The following is a 23,562-nucleotide window of genomic DNA, read 5'->3' as shown; positions in this document are numbered from 1 at the left end:
CATTGGCTGGATACTGGATCTATATTAGGTCAACTTCTGCGTGGAACTTTTCGTTTAAATCTAGGGGATAGGGTCATTGCAGTAGTTTCCGTCCATGCACTAGTTTTCGACGACTTGACGGATTATCAAATATATATTTCATTTTTAATTTACTACTTTTTGCGAAATCTTCATCTTCCTCGCGTTGTCCCGGCATTTTGCCACGGCTCATGGGAGCCTGGGGTCCGCTTGGAAACTAATCCCAGTAATTGGCGTTGGCACTAGTTTTTACGATAGCGACTGCCATCTGACCTTCCAACCCAGAGGGTAAACTAGGGCCGTAATTGGAATTAGTCCGGTTTCCTCACGATGTTTTCCTTCACCGAAAAGCGACTGGTAAATATCAAATGATATTTCGTACATAGTTCCGAAAAACTCATTGGTTCGAGCCGGGGTTCGAACTCGCGACCTCCGGATTGCAAGTCGCACGCTCTTACCGCTAGGCCACCAGCGCTTCCTTTTTGCGAAATATCATTGTTATATGTAGACAGATATATTGCTTAGACGCCTTAGACATAAGGATTGAAATCAGTCCAAATTTGTGCAGGAATGTAGGTATATATTCAAATTTCGTCAAGTGGACGTAAACTAGAGCTGGACGAAAACTAGCGCAATGACCCTATAAGTTTATATGAAAGGATATTCGTTAACGTTAAAACTAAATGCTAAACAAAAAAATAAAGGTATATTTTGTAACTGAAATACATTATTTTAAACACTGTAATTTGTATTTTGTATTTCAAATACCCGTCACCAAAGTAGTTTGTATTTTGTATTTCAAATACTTTTAAAAATGTATTTTGTAATTTGTATTTCAAATACGTGGAAGCCAGTATTTTGCCCAACCCTGATAGGTAGTATGTATTCAATATTCATAGACGCTCGCTATAATATTTTTATATTGTTAACTTAATATGAACTGAAGTGTTAAGCTGAGCCTGTGTAAGATAGATATGAAAATGTTTTACGAAAGATGTTACACCTGGTCGCAGGCTTGACAAATTGATTTAATCCCATCGGTACCTTAAAAAGATGGAAACTGAAGAACACGGCACTCATATTTCCGTTCTAATTGAGAACGTGCGGACGATATTTTTTCTATTTAATACCTATTAGCTGAGTAACACACACACACACACACTTTTAGTAGGTTTTATAAACACGAAATGCTAATGTAATACTGTCCTCGCTTTCATGTTCATAGTACATTATTACATACCTAGTAAGGTGAATTCGTGAATGCTCCAGATGGCAGGTGTTTGTGGCCCGAACCGAAGGTGAGGGCCATAAATATGCGATCTGGGGCTTTACGAATTACTGCCCGTGGTTTGTCTAAAGTTTTACGTCTTGCCTTGGCCAGTAAGTGAGATTTATTTTTTAGAGAGAGATGTCTTCGCGTAGCGGGGAGAAAATCCCATTTACCGGCCTAGGGTGACGTAAATATAAAATTGATAAAGGGCACGTTTAATAATGTGAATCAATATTAGTTTTATTTTCACACCAATACTTTGCACGCGTGTTCAGAATTCGTTTAGAACTCCAAGTATTATAAGCGCATCTACACCTTTGAACGAGAACGAGAGCATTATATCGAATGCCCTACCTATTCAACTTGGATCGTATAGTATGCATTTAGAGCTGGAGCTGCAGATATATAGAACCTGTAGAAGCCATCGATTGTCGCACGCAATCAGCCCGCCCATTGTGAGCCTAACTACAAATTATAGCCATCCCGAATCGTGGGAACTAATTAACTAGTCGCGGAACTAAGATTGCGCTTATAATTTATTATAATGGCTCCCCCGTGTGTGCAGTGGCCATCCAATCAGCGGGGTAATGAGGCCGTGTGTGCGGTATCGCGCACGCATCTCGCAGAATTAGCCGGTCCATTGTCGCGCGGGAGATAGCGCGGAATTAAAACGAATTCAACGGGAACCACAAACTTGACCTAATTTAAAAAGTATCGTGATAATGTTTGAAAATACTTGTAATAGTACAATTCTATCGTCCATATTGTATATGGTGCCATGCGTTACTCTAGCACTTACACGCTTGTTAGAAAGTTAGCCACGGCGGCGATAGACGACACAAGCGCGATCTTGTTAGACCCGTTGGTCAAACCGCAGAGAGTGAATTACGCTATTGTTAAAACTACGTCTATAGTCAATTGTATTAGGAATTTCTTATAAAGAGTACCATAAAAAAAACGTCTTCGCGGTTGAGTGACTATAATACAGGCAGGATCTACCGAGGTAGATGCAAATTGTGAATTGATTAGCTGATTAACCGGGACACGGAGTATTATTTATTCATATTCCTTACATTCAGTGAAAACATAAACAGTAAATAAGTAGTAAGGTAAACGTACTAGTGCTCGACATGCTAATGCCTAATAGATGACACCCTACTGTCACCTCTATTGACAATGACTTAAGTTTAAACATGACCGCGTTTAGGACCGCGTCGAGCACCAGTACGTTTACCATAAACCTACGAACAGACCTGACAAGTGACAAGTGACGCGACAAAATGCGTAGACAAAACTATCACATGCTTAATTAAAACGCGCCCTAAGAGGCGCGGCGGCGGGCGCGCCACAACGATCTAATGCACTTCATTAGACAAGAATAGATTTACTGCTAACTGGCAGATTTTTGTTCGCAAGAGTTAATATGCTTTCATTGCATATATTAGAGTAGTGATAATGACCTGCACTCTCCTCAATAATAAAACTCATTCTTATTTCAGAACGTAAAAAATACTAATTTGATTCTTATAGGTACGTTTACCGTGCGACCTAATGAGCAATAATTATTAGGCCTTAGTTATATTAATACATAAAAATAGTTTATGTTTTAAAGTAGGTAAGAGAGATCTGCCTGCCTGTAATTGTTTTATTTTACAATAAGTATTACTGGGTGCATATTAATGCCGTTTTACTTCGCTTCTTCGAGCAAGTAACGCGCGCGGTGGTCTAAAAACTCTAATAATATAAGCCCTTTAACGGCTTTAACATACACACGCACCGTTGTGATGGGACCTGTGACGCGTGACGCGGCGGCGGCGTGGCTTGTTGACACCACACGTGTCTGTCAACACTACACGCCTAATCAAGAACACGTTATTGGATAGTGGCGTAATTATTAATAAGTTGTCTTAATCTGTCATTTTGACTCATAAATAAATAAGTCAAACAAACATAAATTAACTAATTGAGGCTTGTACAGTTTTATGAATAAGGGGTACCTAGTTTACGTAGTACAATATCAATCATAACTAATGTATTTAAGGATTATAAATAGATGTAAAGAGAATGTCTGTACGTAACGTATTTTCGTATTTCAGACAAAACAGAAAAATAAATTCGAAAAAATTTCAAGATTAAATACATAAAAAAACCTTAGACTACTAATAAAATTGACAAACAAACGTTAAATACATAGTTATTCAAAGTTCTATTTTGGTATCTAACATTCCAAAACTCAATTAATACACGCACATACACACAAATATATTTTTTATATTTTTCGACCGCCATTTAGTATTTTTTAGGAAATATAATAATACTTAGTTGATAAAATCCGGGAAAGTAAACTACTGTTTAATGGGTCAAAAACTGGTCAAAAATATAACCCGGTAAAAATCCTAAAAATAATTATATTAAACGCTACCTATTTATAAAATACCAGTTTAAGCTCATCATAATATGAAATCTCAAACTGCTCAAACACTTTCACACGACAGTTTATCTCTCTAAACAACTGTATGGAACTAATATCCTTTAATGGATGTATTCCACGTGCAGTGCGCGCAGTAATTCACATATTAGCCTGATAATAGCCCTCGGCATCACGTAAGGATAATTTATTTGAGCCAAGTGTAAAACTGTAGACAGTTCGGCTATTGGGGAGAAATGTGGTTTTGAGGGCGATATATCCGCGGCAGCTGCGGCGGAGAGCGCGCTATTGGTGCACAAATCAACAAGATGTCTTGATGATTTCGTCCAGGTTTATATTTTTTACTCGATTTCAAAGCAAAATGGTATTATGTTACATATTTGCAGTCTGTACATTTATCTTATTTTATTGTAACCTAAAATTGCCAACCAACTTATAAGCCTCTGGGCCAACTTATAACTACAATACATAGCATACAATCAAAGTTATTAAGTAAAGGAAAGAATAAAACAAGTAGTAATTTTATATGTCGAACTTGTACTGACTATATATTCTTTTTAATACAATTTCTAGCAACAATAAAACAATTACAGTCGCTTTTCGGTGAAGGAAAACACCGTGTGGAAACCATGCATTTGCCAAGAAATTCAAAGGTTTATGTGAAGTCCCACAACTTCAGGCTAGCATGAGGATGGTAGCCCAATTTCTCTTGTGAGAGGCCTGTGACCAGAAGTGGGACGTATATCGTATAGGCTGTATTGCTATTATTATAAGTACTTATTCTTCTTTGTCCCCCTTCATCCCATTCCTACTCCACTGTCTGAAGAAGACTAATGCAAAATTTTAGTATTTACGAGTATATAGAACTTTTACATGTTTTAATCATGTTTTGGTCATTCCATTCCAAGTTCCGCGCGGCGCACCATATCTTTTGTTTCTTCTAATAAATTAGCTAACAAATCTAAACACAATTCCAATGTAACTCGTCACCTATAAATTCCAATCTGCAACTGGCCGTCAATCGAAAAGTCCCTTTATCTTTCCACGCAAAAGCCAATCTGCCTGCGGTCCGTCAAAATCAATAAGCCATCAATTGTAACAAGGTCCACGTCCATTTGGGCCCGCGACGATAAAAATGAGCTGATGTCCCATAAACGCGCGCGGGCTTTACGACAACACTGCCTCTGTATTTACTTACCAAGTTTTCTAAAGCCAGGATAAAATTCGCATTGATGCTATCAGTTTTTTTTTTACAATATAGCCTCAACTGAGTGATTCGGAGTGTCCCTTTAGGAAGTTTTAGTGGTTAAGATAAGTCTGATCGCCCGGTTTGTAACTTTATTATCGTCCCTTGTGTAAGCCAATGACAATGTCGTCACGCAATCGTGTCGTTATATGTTGTGTTAATTAAATCATGTATGTTAATATTAACTTATTATCTTGTTACTTAACTGTGTTTAAAATGTGCTCATTAACTTCAATGTCCAAAACGTAGTTTCATCAATCAATGGTCGAGTTTATTACGGTTTGCAATAATTATAGTAAACTTGCTTCTGCTCGCAATTTCGTCTACGCGGGATGATGATGATAATTGATAAAAACTATCCTATTCCTTCCTCGGATCTCTTTCTCTCTCTCTCTCTCTCCCTCTCTCTGGTAGTTTAAGCGTGAAGACAGATATACAGTTACTTTTGAAATTATAATATTGGTACAACATTTAAGGCGCTAGACGCCGTTTTTGGCCGAAAACTCTAACATTCTAGAGTATATATCTTCTTAACGCTTCAACAAAAAAATATGAAAAAAATATATATGATTTTACGTTTTATGTACAACATTTCCAACGTTTGACTTGTTCCCCATAACTTATAGTTTTTCCAAAAAAGAAACATTACGACAGGCCGTTTTGCGACTAACTTTGCCTATTTCTAGTAAACGGTTTATTCGATTAAAGTTATTTTTAAACTAGAATAATTGTTTTAACAGATACTACAAATGCAACGTAGAATAATGTTAATAAATAATTTTTTTTTTAAGAAATCGAATATTTTTCAACATTTTGTGCGTATGTAGCTCGAAAAAGGCGTGGCCGGCAGTCGTGTGCTAGCTTTGAGACGAGGAGGCTGTGTCGCTCGTCGCTCCGTGCCTTCCTTGTATTCTGCATGCTTGTTATGAGCCGAGGTGCAATAAAATTGGAGTTATTGTGGCCAAAGATTAAATAACTGCAGAATGTTGATTTGGTTGTGACGCGCTTTAGCGCGCGCAACACGGTGTTTCGCAGCCTATTATTACGAACGTAATGACAATATTTCCACTTATGTTTGAGAAAGCTTCATTTGAAATATATAAAAAATGTTTTCGAACATGCGCCGACATATTGCCATTAAAATTTAACGTTGTAATAAAGTTCAATTTCTAAAAAAAATTTATCAACATTGGCAATTTATGTTGTAGGTATATATTATATAGTTTGATTCAGAAACCATTACATTTTTAGGATTGTTACCCATTAAAATGATGTTAGTTTATTAAGTAAATCTGGGGGCACGGCAGTGCCCCCGCCAAGTCGAGCAAAAAAAGAGGCACGGCCGTACCATCCTTTTCTAGAAGCGATTCAGGCCATTTTCGACGTCCTGTAATTTTGTGCTGGTTGAAGCTAAAACCCTAAATTTTCAGTAATATATAGGGCTAAACATGCTTAAGATATATTCTTAAAAAAACATTCAATTTGAACTAGTAGTTTAAGAATTATTGTACGTCAAAGTTCCTTATTTTCGACACTGACACACTCACTCACTCACTCACTCATTTACGATCATCATAATTCTAAGGTACTTCTAGTATATCCACAAGATTCAAATTTTAAACATAAGTAGTTTTTAAATTTAATTTTAAAACCTAAAAATATTGCAATATCAGTCACGTTTTAAAGATCTAAGAACGGCATAAGTAAGTTTGTAATCCCATATAAATATTTGCTATTACAAAGTTACTGTTGCAGTTCCTACAAATAGTAGGTAGTAAAGGTACACTACGATGTACGATGTGAGTATGAATGAAGATGTGTTTCTTTATGATATGTGTATACATAGTATGAGTACCCGAAAAGAAGGACTGCCTACAAAAAGAGATGAGATCCCATCAAAAACATTACATGTAAAAAAAAGCGGCCAAGTGCGAGTCGGACTCGCCCATGAAGGGTTCCGTATTTAGGCGATTTATGACGTATAAAAAAAAACTACTTACTAGATCTCGTTCAAACCAATTTTCGGTGGAAGTTTACATGGTAATCTACATCATATATTTTTTTTAGTTTTATCATTCTCTTATTTTAGAAGTTACAGGGGGGGGGGGGGGGGGCACACATTTTACCACTTTGGAATTGTCTCTCGCGCAAACTATTCAGTTTAGAAAAAAATGATATTAGAAACCTCAATATCATTTTTGAAGACCTATCCATAGATACCCCACACGTATGGGTTTGATGAAAAAAAAATTTTTGAGTTTCAGTTCGAAGTATGGGGAACCCCAAAAATTTATTGTTTTTTTTCTATTTTTGTGTGAAAATCTTAATGCGGTTCACAGAATACATCTACTTACCAAGTTTCAACAGTATAGTTCTTATAGTTTCGGAGAAAAGTGGCTGTGACATACGGATGGACAGACAGACGGACAGACGGACGGACGGACAGACGGACAGACAGACAGACATGACGAATCTATAAGGGTTCCGTTTTTTGCCATTTGGCTACGGAACCCTAAAAAGGTGCAAGTCTCGCAACGCTTCTACTACAAAAAAGTTTTGAGATGTAATGTGAAACCAAATCGGTTATTTTAATCAGTGCCAGGGGGTGTTAAAACTGTATCAAATATATATCTTTAATTTGTAATACATATAATGACTTGGCAATCGCACGGCTGCAAACAAAAGGTATACGAGTATAGCGCCAACTGCACGCCTCTGGGCTGTATCTTATTCTTTGAACCTCGTGGCGGTGCAGCGATACAAAATTCACGTACGATCGCAGCGAGCGGGGTAAGCGGGTGGTGCGGGTACAGAGCGCTTAGCTCCGCCCTGACGCTCAAGGGCATTGGGCCTTCCAATCGTCTTAACAGGGGATGAAAGTTACACAAGAACTCTATATTTGACACCAAAAAATTTATATACATGAGATCGGATATACCAACATAAAAGGTAACACAATTTTAGGTTCAGTCAGTAGATTACTGTCAAACTTTAAAATTATTTTTATTATGCACTGGACCTAACTACCAATATGTCAGAAACGGACATACAAAATTGACATAAAAATATTACAATCTCATGTCACAGCCATATAACAAGCCTCCAATAAAAGTTTATGAATGGAGCTTTTGTAACTTAACAGATTAAAATCGGTCACGGCGAGACTGTAGGCGGCCCGCCCCATCTCCCAGATTAAACTTTATCGTATTTACACGAAAACTTCCATCCTGAATTTACTTTGCCAAAGTCCTCATCAAATAAAAACATCGAACTTCAGTTAACCGAGTTGCCGACCGATAAAGTAAAAAGCGAGTTGAATTTTAATGCAAACTCGTCAGCGATGCTAAATTCGTTAAGCTTAATGTTAATCGAGTTGCCGGTGCGGCATTATTCGGCGGCGGCGGGGGCGTGATTGTACGGTGCGGAGGCGGCGTGCGGCGTCGAAGCGCACCGCGTCGGCGCGCGCCGAGCCATTTATCAATTTTATCATCATCATCATCATTAAACGAAAGACGTCCACTGTTGGACAAAAAGTCTAACTATACAGATAGCGGAGGCTAATAAATACAGATGTATAATTTTATTTAACACTTTTCGGTGCCACTTTCCCAAACCCTAACTAACATAACGTAGCTTAACAGTCACAATAATCTTGCCGCCGCCATACAAAGTTACACTCTAATTATTTTAAAATGTTGTTCTGACAGACTTATAGATAGACTAGCGACCCGCACCGGCTTCGCATGGGTTAACAAATTATACATAAACCTTCGTCTTGAATCACTCTATCTATTAAAAAAACCGCATCAAAATCCGTTCTCCGGAATCTAAGCATACATACAGACAGACAGACAGCGGGAAGCGACTTTGTTTTAATACTATGTACTTAGTGATAGTGATACGAGCCGAGATTTGACTCCGCGTCCTCCGGATTAAAAGTTGCACATTACATTTTACTTTTAGACTTAAGTTCTTTGCTTGTAGACAGATACTCAGTTGTCTCTCTGAGTCTCATGAACTTCATTTTTGTGTTGATCAATATATATTTTTTTATTTTTAAAGAGATCAGTTCAGTTTTTCGGCGGAAAAGTAATTTTTAGATCATATTTTGGTAAACCTTGTCTGGTGTTTTTACTCTAATACTTAAAAAAGCTAATAGCTAAGCTAAGGTATCCCTTATGTATCCATCGACAACTTTGAATCTGCTAACTGCACTGGGTGAGTGTGTTCATTCAGTGACATTGGTTGAGTGGCCAACCTAATCTAGTGTGTGTGCAATGACGAGTCAGGAAGAATTTAATTAGCGCAGAACTGTGCCGGCGATATATCTCACAGCATATCCCGGCTCCATTTAATACAAACAGTTCTTACTGTTATTAAAATATACTCCAGGAAATAAAAATGGTTCACTTTAAGTGAACATCTCCGTAAAAAGTGGCTTATTTTAATTCTCTTGACTTGAGTGTTGTTGGAATCTGTTGTGTTTCAACAATACAGAGTGATTTCGTTATGTCTGACCATATGGTCAGTGGAGTATATACTCTGACGGGAAAATGTGTAGGTCTGATTAACTTATATGGGACCAACCCTGAAAACCTAAAAAACACACCTGCCTGTATGAACATTTCGGCGAATCTATGTCAATGTTTTGTATGAAACAGCAGATTTCTTTTTGGTGATTGCAGGGCTGGCTCCGTTGTAGTTAGGTACGTACGGGTAAGTTTAATACGAATCTACAATTTTAGTGAAATATTTGTCAATGGTCGTAAAATGAGTCATTTTCTTTATAGACTACGAGCGCGAGAAAATGCTAGTGCAAGCCGTGCATGCGGCATAAAATCCTACGAGGCAACCGGACTTCAATAAACTACACTCTCGACCGCTCGCGACCGCTGCAGCGTCTATACCAAGAAAGACCCACTTAATTTCAACTAAGAAACGTAACAATTAAGTCGCGAAGTCGCTTCATATGGCGGAACAAACTAATGGCACGTACGGAAGAGTTATTCCCAATATCAGATGACTGGGGGGAAAGGGGGGCTTTTAAGAGATGAGAATGCGATCGGATTGATGTGTGTGTCGCGGGTAATGGGCGATCGGCCGCACGCACAAATGGATTGCCGACTCAATATTCCAATGAGACTGACGGCTATGGGTTTTTTGGCCCCATGAATCCGATACGGTTTCGTTTTTGTACGCCCGGTGCAGCTTTGATAGTCACTCAGAGGCAAATTTAGTGCGATTATTGCGGTGTAGAGTAGTTGTAATTTGTGTCTGTGTCTGTCAAGTGGTCTGAGTCATGCAGTCCGTTGTTTAAAAAGTGTGGAATCCTGACAGTTCCGAGCTTATATATCTTAGAAATGTGAGAGTCAGGATGGCGGGTGTATGTAAATAAAAATAAACAAAAGGCATACCATATTTTAGTACCTAATTTGTACTATTTGGTACCTCATATAAAAAAATTTGTACCTCACGGTATTTAAAGTTATTACCAAAAAACGTTACACCCGCCAACCTGACAGTCAGAATGGCGGGTGTATTTTATTACGCTATGATCCCGCGATGATTGATAAATTCTATAAAAGCCAAATTTTAGTACCTTTTTAGTACTTTAATATTCAATTATAAATTGAGCCATTTTATTTGTGGTTTCCGAGTTTTACTCATTTTACACTTTGCGTTGCTATTACAAAATTTCAGGCGCTTTAATTTTTCACCGTATCGATATCGTTTTTAAGAAAAAACGCTACGCTACAACTATTTTTATTACGCCAAGATTTAGTACCTTTCATGATTAATCTGTTACCCTTTCACGGTTAATCTGTTAGGTTCAATTAACTATGAAAATTACGTCTTACAAATGGCCAGGCGCCATGTCAAAGGATTCTTCCTAAGAAGAAATTCCGCTCTTCATTGTGCATGTAATTGTGTACCTATAATACCTACTCTTAAGAGTAAGTAGTAAGAGTGAATTAATCACCATGTACTTAAGTACATGGTGATTAATCAAATAAGATGGAGATCGTGGGGAGGCCTTTGCCCAGTAGTGGGACACTGTATAGGCTTATAATAATAAAAATAATAATTCATGTTACACATACAACCTTCCTCCGGACACTTTTCTGCTAACTTGCTGCTAATAGGGGCAGTAGTTTTCTCCGTCCCTTTCAGCAGAAAGTTTCCCGAAAATGGATAGATGTAATTATTCCAATGAGAATGCCTAAAGTACACGTGATCGTTTTGTTAAGGCTCGTTATAATATTTATAATAATATACAATAACTATCCGTCCTATTGGGCACATTAATGTGCAATTGTTTTACAAGGGGCAAAGTTCTTGTTTATATCCTCGTGCTAATATTGATACACGAGTAAGTGAAAGTTCCAAAAATAGAACCATGAGCGTAGCGCGTGGTTCTAAAAGTACAGGAATCTTGAAAGTTGCGAGGGTTTCAACTTCAGAGCATGAGGCTTAGAAAAAAACCTTTGCTACCAAATTAAACATTTCTTTCCACACCAACGCTAGGAATATACTTAAACCATTAGAAATCAAATCAAATAAACGAATGCTGTAATTATTTATTATTAACAATCACTTAATAAATGTACCTAGCTTTTGTTCACTAAGTATACATTCTCTATACATTCATTAAATTTACAGAAATAGGCACGTCACGCTCGGCGTTTTGGCACTTTTATATGCAATTTTGATTATGGTCAGTCAGGATAATCCGGGCGAATCATACTAGTCGATAGAGTCTGTGCAGAAGAGTCGTGGAATGTAAGGGAGCCCATACATTTCACGACTCTTCTCTTTCCGCACAGACTCTATTAATCTTTACAAGAAATAATAATTTTCACACTCGACTTCAAATAACGGGGTATTTTTTTACATCATTTCATAATAAAAACAAAGGTGTGTTACTAGTAGATTGTTAACCAAGGGATGAAAGGCCCTCATCAGCCCTATAAGCGACTTACTTACCCACACAATGACGCATGTACAGACGTGTCGTGCACACATAATAATATAAACGCAAATGATTTTTGATGTAGGTATGGCGTGTTCCAGTGGTATCTACTCAGTAGGTACCACCAAACCGAGTTGGTAGTATGTGTAATCTCCAAATATAGAGATTGTAACTGAGATTGATTGTACAACTAACCTCTTGATTGAAAATAAACAGATTCAATTTTAATTTTTTTTTTTTTAGTAACTATTGGGAATTATTTTTCCCAGTAGTTACCAGCGGTAACGACTTGGTGGTAACTAGTGGGAATAACTCGTTTTCGGGGTTGGTTCTATCAGTAAAAGTTGCTCAGTATAATCCCAAAACCTCCCTGGCAACGGGAATGCACTTATTTTTAGGCCAACATGTACCTATACCTAGCTAGTGCTAGTGTGAATCATTAATTAAAGTTGACGAAGAAGAAAGTTTGTCAAGGAAATGCTTGCGCAGCATGCGCTTGAATTGAATGTGAATTTGGTCTGCGCTTGCCCGATAGAGAGTGGGAGAACGTTCCAAAATCTGATAGCCTATGCCTGTACATGTACCTACATACTATGCCTTAAAACAGTTTTTTGAAAAGATTTCACTATAGCCTAGTTCGAACTACATTAGTCGAGTGGCGAGTATTTTAGTTGACTAAAATCGGTCAACTGACCAAAAATCGTTCGCGCTACAGATGAACGAGTTACAAGTAAGTAAAGACTACGTTAATTTAGTCAAGTGGCGAGTATTTTAGTTACTAAACGTGTCTGAACACCAAAAATGTAGTCCAGTAGACCACTAACTAACAAACTACGACTACTAAGACTACTAAGACTAGCAACTACTCGAACTAGTCGAGACTAGTAAGAGTTAGTGGGCTTTGATCTCGGACTGTCTAGAACACAAAATGACTAGTGTAATATTTTGCCTATATCTCTTTTAGTCTACATCGCAAACGGTCTAGAACACAAAATGACTACATATAGGTAGGTTAGGTTCGTTAGGTATCTTCAAATGGCCGAAGGCCAAACCGCACAGAAATAGGCTCCGTCGACATCGCTAACGTAAAGATAAACCGACGAAATGTAGGTAAATAAAGGTCTAAATAATTGTAGTCATTTTGTGTTCTAGACCGTTTGCGATGTAGACTAAAAGGGACATAGGCAAAATATTACACTAGTCATTTTGTGTTCTAGACAGTCCGAGACCAACCCGAATAATTCGCCGACTACTCGACTAAATTGTTGATTTTTAATTTTTAACAAGCAGAAATGTCTGCGATCCATGCTATTAAGGTTAGAATACATTTAAAAGTGGAAAAATTACTGTCTTACGCTCTTACGGTAGATATCGCTCGGGTCTAGAGATGGGCGGCGGGTAAATACCCGGGGTAGATATCGGGTATTTATCGGGTATTTACCCAATCTACCCGGTATTTACCTTTTCTACCCAAATGAGTGGGTATAAATAAAAGTTGGAAACGGAGTAATAAATTGAATTGAGATAATGTAAATAACAGTTTTTTTGATACTCATGTAGTTCTATAAAATGTATAATATTTGTATTGACTAAGGAATTTGTCAAATGTTTAATATCTTAATACATACATTCTACAATACGTGTGTTTGTCACTCTACTCCTCTTAAACGGCTGGAACGATTGGGATCAAATTTTGTGTGTATATTTCAATGGGCTCCTGAAGGGTTGGGAAAACAAATGAACCCGGTAGGTGGCGCTGCTATCGGTATATAGCCAAATTCGATTTACTGAAACCGATTTGGGTGAAATTTTGTGTATATGTATATACATTTTATATAGTTTTTTCAAACAATCCAGGTATCCGTTGGAATATTCCAACGGATACCTGGATTGTTTGAAGAAACTATTGGTCCCGGTAGGTGGCGCTGCTGTCGGTATATCACCAAATTTTATTTAATGAAACCGATTTGGATGAAATTTTGTGCATATATTTCAACCGGTACCTGGATTGTTTGAAAACACTATTGGCTATAGATATGAGCGCCGCGCCGGCGCGCCGCCGCCGCCGACAAAATTTTGTCGGCGGCGGCGGCGCCGTCAGTCATTTACATTTACCGCGAATTTAACCATTGCAAGCATGGTTAAACGTCTTTAAAAGGTATAAAATGGGGTCTAGGGCCTATTTTAGATTTAAGCTAGTTTTTAATTTCTTTTAGTAATACACTGTATATATCTTGTTTGTAAATAAATGGGGTTAGTTTTGAGATATTAAGCGTTTCCACGTCCAAATGTCCGGCCGTTGGCTTCGCTTGGAAGAGCGTCGGAATCGGGTCTCAATTAAACTTGGCCACTGTTCAAATTTCAAGCTTTGCTCTCTCGCAGCTCAATCTTTGGCCTTGCATCGCTCGCATGGAATTAAGCCGCTATCTGAACCTGCAAGTTTTTGGCCCTGTTTGGAGCTCAACTTTCGGCCTGTTTTAAAACGCTTGAGCATTGGTCCTTATCCGATCTTAGCTCCATTGCAGCTCGGCCTTTGGCGTCGCACGAATGCGCCCGCAGGAAAGCTCCAGATCTTTAACACTATGGCTTCAGTCTTTATCGGCCTGCGCCCTCGCTCTGCTCTCTTGCAGCTCGGCCTCGCACAGAAGCGCGCCGCAATCGGCGCTCCAGGCGTTCGGCCGTCAGCCAAGCTTACACTTGACGTTCGATTCTTAGCTGTATGCTTACCTGCAGCATGAGCTGCCAATGCGAGGCCAGAGGATGACCTCTGGCCTCGCATTGGGAGGCGTCGAAATCAAGTCTTCGGTGTTACATGGAGCTCGGCGTTGGGCCTCACTTTTTGACATAAATCGGTTTTGTTGAATCGATATTGGTTAATGACGGATCTCGATTTTCTTTGGACTGTCGACAAGACGTTTCCCTGATACAGTCAATCCGCAATTTTTAACTTAGCACAAAAGATAAGGGCCTCGCTAAGATCTTCCGGAGAACCTCGCCAAGGTTAAGACCGCCTCTGATGCCGCGCGATACCGTTTATCCACAGTTTATACGATATCAATTTTTTTCGTACCATTATTCAATAAATTATCATTGAAAATAAAAAATGCATTTATTTCATGACTTTCTTACAGCAAAGACATGTTTTGTCGGTAAAATTTTGGTTTGAATTCTTTTTTCATTAATCGAAGGTGTTTCAAGGCCACGAAGCCGTTTCGCCGCCGCCGCCGACCAATTTTGACCGGCGCGCCGCCGCCGGCTAAATGCCTATCGGCGCTCATATCTAATTGGCTCACGGATTTAGAGTTAATAAACTGGATCGAGTACATTGACCAAAAAGTGTGTCCACATGAGAAGTCAAACTAGAGCCCTGCATCTCGTTCTAATTAGGGTGACCATAAGACATCTGTATGTGGGATATTAGGATAACATGGAATATATCAGTAGGGTGTGTCATTTTCTAAATAAAGTGAAATTTTAAGTGGTCAGGTTTTTTTTTTCATTTGTAGTCGGCCTCTTTCGCACTCACTCATGGTATGTTCATGAAGGTAGGCTTCCCTTTTGTCCACTTCAGTTTTTTTTAAGTATAAGCGTCATTGAAGATCTGTTTAGCAAATATGACGTTTTTTTTAAAGTTGGTGCCTTTTTTCTATTGACGGAAATGTGTCCTACCTATAAAGAATCGATGTCATATATAAACAGTTTAACACACCTAACAAAATATTATGTATAAATGAGAGTCTCTAATGTTTAAGGAGTTAAGCACTTTGGTTTTAAATTTTGGCAATTGAAGGGATGTTTACAAAAACAACATACCTGACTACACTGGTTGACACCTGAAACGATTAACAATGTTCTTAAAAAAGTGTCAACCGGTCTAAGCAGTTATGTTGTTTTTGTAAACATCCCTTCAATTGTTCTACAACAAATCTTAAATTAAACATGCCGAAATAAAGACATAAGGTACCTATTATGTTAAACTTACTTTTACATTACCTACGTTAATAATAACTAATAAGAATTCTGTGAGACCGATTCAAAACGTGCCGACATCATAGTCACCCTAATGAGTTTGACAATGTTGTCTTGTATTTTTATAGTAAAATGTAATAATTGTGGCTTTCTTGTGAAACAATATTCCACAATTAGCTATTATTTCACTCCAACAACCTTTAACACAACATTTCTTCACAATTTTTAAGAAATTTCGCATTCACGTGTTTTGAAGAAATGTCATCAAGTTGGGGATACCAATTAATATTTAAAGTTACTACAACTTCTGCCATACTAAAATTTAGTTTTTTTTTGCTGTGTATGCGCTTGGTTTAATCAGTTAATAATATTGGCATCATAATTATTTACAAATTACTTAAAAGATATCAGAACTGTAGTCTGAATATAGCACTAAAATTGTATAAGAAGGTAATTAAATTCAGTAGTTTATTGATATAATTTCTACCATAATGGTATCTTTTTAACATTGGCAACATGTGCGAGTGAGACACAGGGCTCGGGTTTTTCTATCTCAAGTGGACCGTTTTCTCTAGTCTGGTACGAACAACTTTCTGTCTCGGTGATAAGGTTCAAATTAGTATGGCAAAAAAAGTGACAACTCGCTCCAGTTTAAAAAATATAACTTCATGAATTGGCTATATACCTATAGCAGTGCCACCTACTGGATCATATTGTGTTTTCAAACAATCTAGATACAGACAAAATTTCATCCATACCGGTTTCAGTAAATCAAATTTGGCCGTATACCTAACGATAAAATTACTGTATTAAACAATAAATAAAATATAATGTAGAAATATCAAATCCAAATTATGAAAATAATTTAAAAATAGTAGGTAAAATAAAAATAAATGAAAAAAAAAGGAAAAATATAAATACATAAAATAATAATAGGTACACAAATTAACAAAGAAATGTAAATAATACGGTATACAATAGCTTAATTTTATTAAATTAACATTCCTACAACACAAATTACACAAATCAGTGAACAAAATGCACTCGTCGAAAAAAATTTAGATTAATTGTGTACAAAAAAGTTGTGTGATTGTGATTTGTGTACTTTATTTTAACTTATTTTCATATTTATACGATAATAATGTTGATATATCTTATTTATATAATGAATTTCTTCAATTATACGAACAAATTTTAAATACCCAACAATTTGGGTAGATACGGGTAAATATCGGGTAGATTGGGTAGTTTTGGGTATTTTCCCGGTATTTACCCGCCGGCGCCCATCTCTACTCGGGTCCCCTTGACCCATATGGTGGAAAGATTTGCTGGCTATGGATGAGGTCTTGGTGGCTCAGATGGCAGAGCGCTGGAGTATCGATCCATAGGCCGTGAGTTCAAGTCTCACCCAAGACAGTAATTTTTCCACTTTTAAATTTAAATTGTTGATGTTCAGACACGTATAGTAGGATGGTTTTAAAATGCCCGAATCTACTATATACTTATAATAGAGAGATTACCTGGCGATGAATCGCATTGTTATCCTTTGTTAAACCCAACCGCTAATTACGCGTGCAAAATGAAATGCAATAACAACCAATGTGACGTTCCACGGCAAAAGGTACCTTATGGCAGTTGGCGCTTACGTCGCATAGCGCCGCAATAATAATAGCGCGCGGCGGCGGGGCGGCGTTTATAATAGCGTAAGCGCCAACGGCCATAAGGTACCTTTACCCGTGGGACGTCACAAATGATTCCACACAGATAACATCCTTACTGTTTTAAGAATAGAGTTGAAATTACATTAGCAGGTACTCGACATAGAACCTTTTGGAAATTAAACATGAAAATACCACCGGGTGTGGTATGATGTTAGTTATACATAACTATCGTCTTGGTTATAGTTTCTTAACTTATGTATAAGTTATGTATAAGTTAAGAAACTACGAGATATACTTATAAGTATATACTTCTTTGTGGGATCTCGGATGTACATCACACTATTCAGACTAACATACCGACAAACAGACATAATTTGCGGGTTTTATTTGATTAATCACCATGTACTTAACCCTTAATTTGACTGTGTCCGGTGTGGCGGTCAACTCATTTGAAAAAATATGACAGCTTTTCGTGAAATTATTTACTATATTTTCACATGGCAATCGATTTTTGAATTTCTGCGGATGGGTAGAAAAATATAGTTGAAGTACCCTCAATGTCATTATATTAGTTAATCTGTAAAATGGCACCGCCTCGCACGTCAGTTGTTTTTACCAAGGTATATATGCGTTTATCTCTGTTATTTTCCAAAAAAACGAGTCAATATGAATCAAAATAATAATCTTTGTTATATAATTGAAAGGAACTAATATTATAAAATTTCATTTTATTACTTTGTCATTCTCTAAACTGCCGCGAATCAGTTGTCCGTTGCACCGGACTTCACCAAATATGATGTAAACGATGTTTAGTAATATTTGTCCGCAGTGGCGGACTCTGCCAATGACACGGAGTTTAACTTTACTAGTATAATAAATTTAACTTTTATGAATGTATAGTTTTTTTCGTGAACAAACTCACTTCTTTGCTAAGACTTTTTGTTTACCTTCCAACAGCACAAGGTGTTAGGCCGCTCAGCTAAGATTTTGGCGCTCATACCTAAAGAACATGCCGAATCTGAAGCAAGTGAAGTTTCTACTCGCGAAAATGAAGTGCTTGATAATTTTGACGCTGACTCATATTTTTCCTCATCAGCATCGTTGTCATCCTCGCTAGAACGACTGAATATTTCAAATAGTTCTGAAAATGACCATGAACTTATGTACAACAATGTTGTAAATAGTTATGAGGTACATACATTGCAGGATGTAAATGTCCCATTAACACCTATTATGCGGGAAGTAATTGATCAAGAAAATTATTACTGAAAGGCATCGCCGGAGTTGGTCTACATTTTGCGCGAATGATACGGCATATTTTCTGTGGGAACTATTCGTCGTAATCGATTGCGAGGGGCTGATGAAAAACTTAGTACTATCGAGAAGGTGCTGAAAAAGAAAGCCCGAGGTAGTTTTTCCGAAGTTGTCTGCAATACCAATAAATTGGCGATACTACGTTGGAATGATAACAAATGTGTCACCTTCATAAGTTCATAAGTCATGCTTATCTATCTAATACCTTTAAACGAGCAATTCTTGCATATTTATTTATTTATATGTATATATATTTCGGAGATTTCGGGAGTGGTTCTAACGATTTCGATGAAATTTGCTATATGGGGGTATTTGGGGGCGAAAAATCGATCTAGCTAGGTTTTATTTCTGGGAAAACGCGCATTTTCGAGTTTTTATATGTTTTCCGAGCAAAGCTCGGTCTCCCAAATAGTATCTCTATAATATACAGAATTCCATTTAAAAGTCGAAGGTGGTACTTGAATATCTTCTTGACATACCTATGTATAAACAATGGGTGGCTTTTGTATAAAAAAAACTGTTGCTCGAAAAATCTAAAATCAAAACCACTAAAAGCCTTCAGACTAGACTTATATACAGCTTTGACTAAGTCTAACAGGTCAGATCATCGTGAAAAAAATGTGGAATGTACTGTCAAAAGGCCAGTTGCAGCTCGTCCAGCTGACTCAGTGCGTTATGATAATATTGGGCATTTCATGAGCACCAAATCTGAGGGTCGCTGTATGTATTGCAACAAAAAAACAGTTGTATACTGTATAAAGTGCAATGTCAGATTATGCTTCGTTACAGGAAAAAACCCCTGAAATTGTCAACTACATTTTCACACAAAATAATGTATATATTTGAATTTTGAAGTTTATTTTTAATTTCTAATTATTTTTTTATTTCTTTGGCAATGTCCGTCTCGGCGGACATCTCCATTTGTCTATTATATTCCAGGAATTTGGCAGAGTCCGGTGTAGCGGACATAGTTTTTCTCGGGATCTGGAAAATCTAGATTTTTATTTTTATTTTTTGGAAGCTTCTGAAGGTACAATTATTCAATTTTATTAGCAAAATATATAAATTTCTGTTATCAAAGTCTCTGCCAAATTAAGGGTTAAGAGTGGGTTAGTAGTAGGTTAACATCAATAAATTGCTATGATAATTAGATTAAGATAATATATATGTACCTATGTAATACCTAATTACTATTCATAAGTGCTTGTTGCTAGGCCTACATGAATAAAGTATATTTTGAAATTGAAAAAATTGTTAATAGGTATTAGGTACACAATTACATGCACAATGAAGAGCGGAATTTCTTTTTAGGAAGAATCCTTTGACATGGCGCCTGGCCATTTGTAAGACGTAATTTTCATAGTTAATTGAACCTAACAGATTAACCGTGAAAGGGTAACAGATTAAACATGAAAGGTACTAAATCCTGGCGTAATCAAAATAGTTGTAGCGTAGCGTTTTTTCTTAAAAACGATATCGATACGGTGAAAAATTAAAGCGCCTGAAATTTTTTAATAGCAATGCAAAGTGTAAAATGTGTAAAACTCGGAAACCACAAATAAAATGGCTCAATTTATAATTGAATATTAAAGTACTAAAAAGGTACTAAAATTTGGCTTTTATAGAATTTATCAATAATCGCGGGATCATAGCGTAATAAAATACACCCGCCATTCTGACTGTCAGGTTGGCGGGTGTAACGTTTTTTGGTAATAACTTTAAATACCGTGAGGTACTAATTTTTTTATATGAGGTACCAAATAGTACAAATTAGGTACTAAAATATGGTATGCTTTTTGTTTACTTTTGTTTACATACACCCGCCATTCTGACTCTCACTTAGAAATGTGTAAATTCGTTAAATGCAATTTGGAATTAGTTGATCAGAAATGTAACATTGGAAAGCGCACAGTCACACATAAAGCTTTAGTAGTCCCAAAATGTAGATTAGAAGTGAATAAGAAAAATTGCTACCACATGGCTGTCCGTATTTACAATGCTCTCCCTAAGTCATGGACAGAGTTACCATCAAGCAACAAATTTTTCTCTAAGTTAAGAACTTTTCTGATAACTGAATGTTTTTACAATATCAATGATTTTTTTCTCAAGACAGAACAGAATCGAACGCTTGACATGTGAATGATACCTACCTAATGAATACTGACCTTAATAACAATATAAATTATACTAATATTGAATTGACTCTTAGTTTATTTGAATTTTGTATTTTGCCATTTATTTAATTTTTAGTGTATTTTGAATTGTACTATATGTATTTTAGGAATAAGGAAATTGTAGAACGTAAACCGGTTTATTGTGACACTCACTAATCTAATAATTTTGTAACATCTGTAAACTGACATGCACAATCTGACAATAAATGATTACTTACTTACTGAAAAAGCTAGTACATGATATGGGTACGTTATTAGACAGTGCAGTGGAAACTAATAGAAACATGCCTGATAACAGAACATTTATTGAATCCTTCACTATTAACTTAGAGAAGCTCTCTTTGATGACAATTCTGCTGTGGCACCTTAATCCTACAAGCGTAAAGCCACCGTAAGTTGTTGATTATTATCTTATTATATGATGTCTTAATGGACGTTATTACGGGAATAAACGGAATTTCGCTAAGCCAGTAGACACTGTAGACAGGGTTGGAAAGTTAGCAGTGCCTTTAGTAAACTAGTGCTCCAACTCTTTGGATTAGGTTGTCAAACGGACTAACGCGCTTATCCATTCTGACAGTTCAAAAATAACAATCGAATGTAAGTTTTACTCATTGTATAATGCTTGTTTAAAGTGACAAGTCTAAAGTGACATGTCTAAAGTGACGTTACGATGAGGAAGTTGGACAATAGGCCAATTTTGTAGTGAACTGATGTACTTACACTTGCTGGTGTGGAGAGCGGCGCGGGCGCAGTACGCGCAGCTGATGCTGTCGTTAATCGTCCAATACCCACCGCTGATTCGCCTGTGACAAAAAAAAAACTTTAGAAAATATTCAAACTACAATCATTTAATGGACGTATTTTTGCTGTCATTTTGTAAAAAATGTATAAGTAAGTAAGAAAAATATTCTTAGAAAATTCTTTATCAACGTCTTTTTAGGTTGTCCTGTATTTTATGGACCAAGAAAACGCCTTTAAGTAGGTACACACAATAAAACAAAACAACCCCCTGAACTGAGACAATTTGGTTTGTTAGAGCATTATTTGAAATTTCAAGCATTTTAGAGGTTATATTTTGTTAAAAATGCAGCTGCTATTGCTAGAAAAGGACGCCGCACTGGAAGCATCACGTGTCAGAGCTTGACAGGACGAGCCTCTCCAGCGACCAATCGATTGACTGACATTAATGACCGAATTCGGACAAATTAGTCGCTTTGGTGTTTTCACGCTAATGTAGAAGTGGTCTCGCAAATACGATGCTTACATTTTTTACACAATTTATTTAGCTTCACCGGTTCACCGCATAGGTATAACATTTGTATGTATGAATATTTGCTTCATATCTTGTAACTTAAATTTAAACCACTTCCCGGAATCTGACTGAGGTGTGGCATACTTCCATATTTCCGATGACAATGCAATAATATGCTAACATGGAGCTGATCTGATGATGCAATTGGAAGGTAGCCAAAGGAACTCTTCGATGGAAAAACACTACCGACGCGATTTTCACCAGTCGTGGTCGTGACTGGTGATGAGGGAATCATTATCCAAGACCATGATTAGCCAATGACAGCTGAAATAAAGAACGGAGCTTGAACTAGAATTGTGGAATAGCTTTTAAAAATACCTTTCACCATGGCATGTCTCATTGCTTTATATAAGTATCCCTATTTTGGTGACATTCCCATTCATTTGGTAAATAGATCTCCATACGGCGATATTCATCACGCTGTAAAAAATGACCATTTATATTAAATCGCGAGACCGACGCCCGCGGAAAAACGTAGTGACACGAGATTGGATAACGGGCAATTTACTACGTGTTAATATTTGTAAATTGGTTGACAATAACAAATAAGCACGGTGGCGGCGTGAAGTCAATTCTGTTTAAACAATTTGATAATTATTTTCATCTCAGAGCGCTGGTAGCCTAGCGGTAAGACCATATGATTTTCAATCCGGAGGTGAATATGGGTTCAAACCCCTGCGCGTACCAAAGAGTTTTCGGAACTTACTTATATACCTACCATATGATATGATATTTACCAGTCGCATTTCGGTGAAGGAATACATCCTAAGGAAACCGGATTAATCCCAATAAGGCCAAACTTCGCCTTTGGGTTGGAAGGCCAAATTATGGCAGTCGCTTTCGTAAAAATTTGTGTCTGTGCCAATTCTAGGGATCAGTTGCTAAGCGACCCCAGGTTCCCATGAGCTGTGGCAAGAAGCCGGGATAACGCGAGGAAGATTATGATTTGATTTTCATCTCCTCGTATATTATTGGTATATCTCCCTGAGTCTTGTCACAAGGTACCTTACGCCGCATTAATAAGGGCAACTCTTGATTGTATCAAGGTCGTATCTAAAAAATAAATCGATGAGGATCTGATACCTTTTTGCTTAAAGTTTTGATCTTATTTTGCACACTGATTTGTTGTTTACTGAGATTTGTTATTCGTTTATTAGGCATTTCGTTTGCACTTGTCGGTGCGCGTGAGATGCTCCT

The 23,562-nt window shown here is 37.2% G+C and overlaps 1 protein-coding gene across 2 annotated transcripts in view; it reads right to left on the bottom strand.

Moving 5' to 3' along the window:
- LOC134647777 (nephrin) overlaps positions 1-23,562 on the bottom strand; it is a 514,499-nt gene that overhangs the window by 735 nt on the left and 490,202 nt on the right. For both annotated transcript variants that reach the window (XM_063502080.1, XM_063502081.1), the window contains one exon: positions 21,774-21,856. In XM_063502080.1, coding sequence (XP_063358150.1) covers positions 21,774-21,856 — 83 coding nt within the window. The remainder of the gene's footprint in view (positions 1-21,773; positions 21,857-23,562) is intronic.

Source organism: Cydia amplana, chromosome 5, assembly GCF_948474715.1.
Source record: "Cydia amplana chromosome 5, ilCydAmpl1.1, whole genome shotgun sequence".
NCBI classification, from domain to species: Eukaryota; Metazoa; Arthropoda; class Insecta; order Lepidoptera; family Tortricidae; genus Cydia; species Cydia amplana.
Note: the sequence above shows the minus strand (reverse complement) of the source record. Positions and strands in the feature narration are given on the sequence as shown.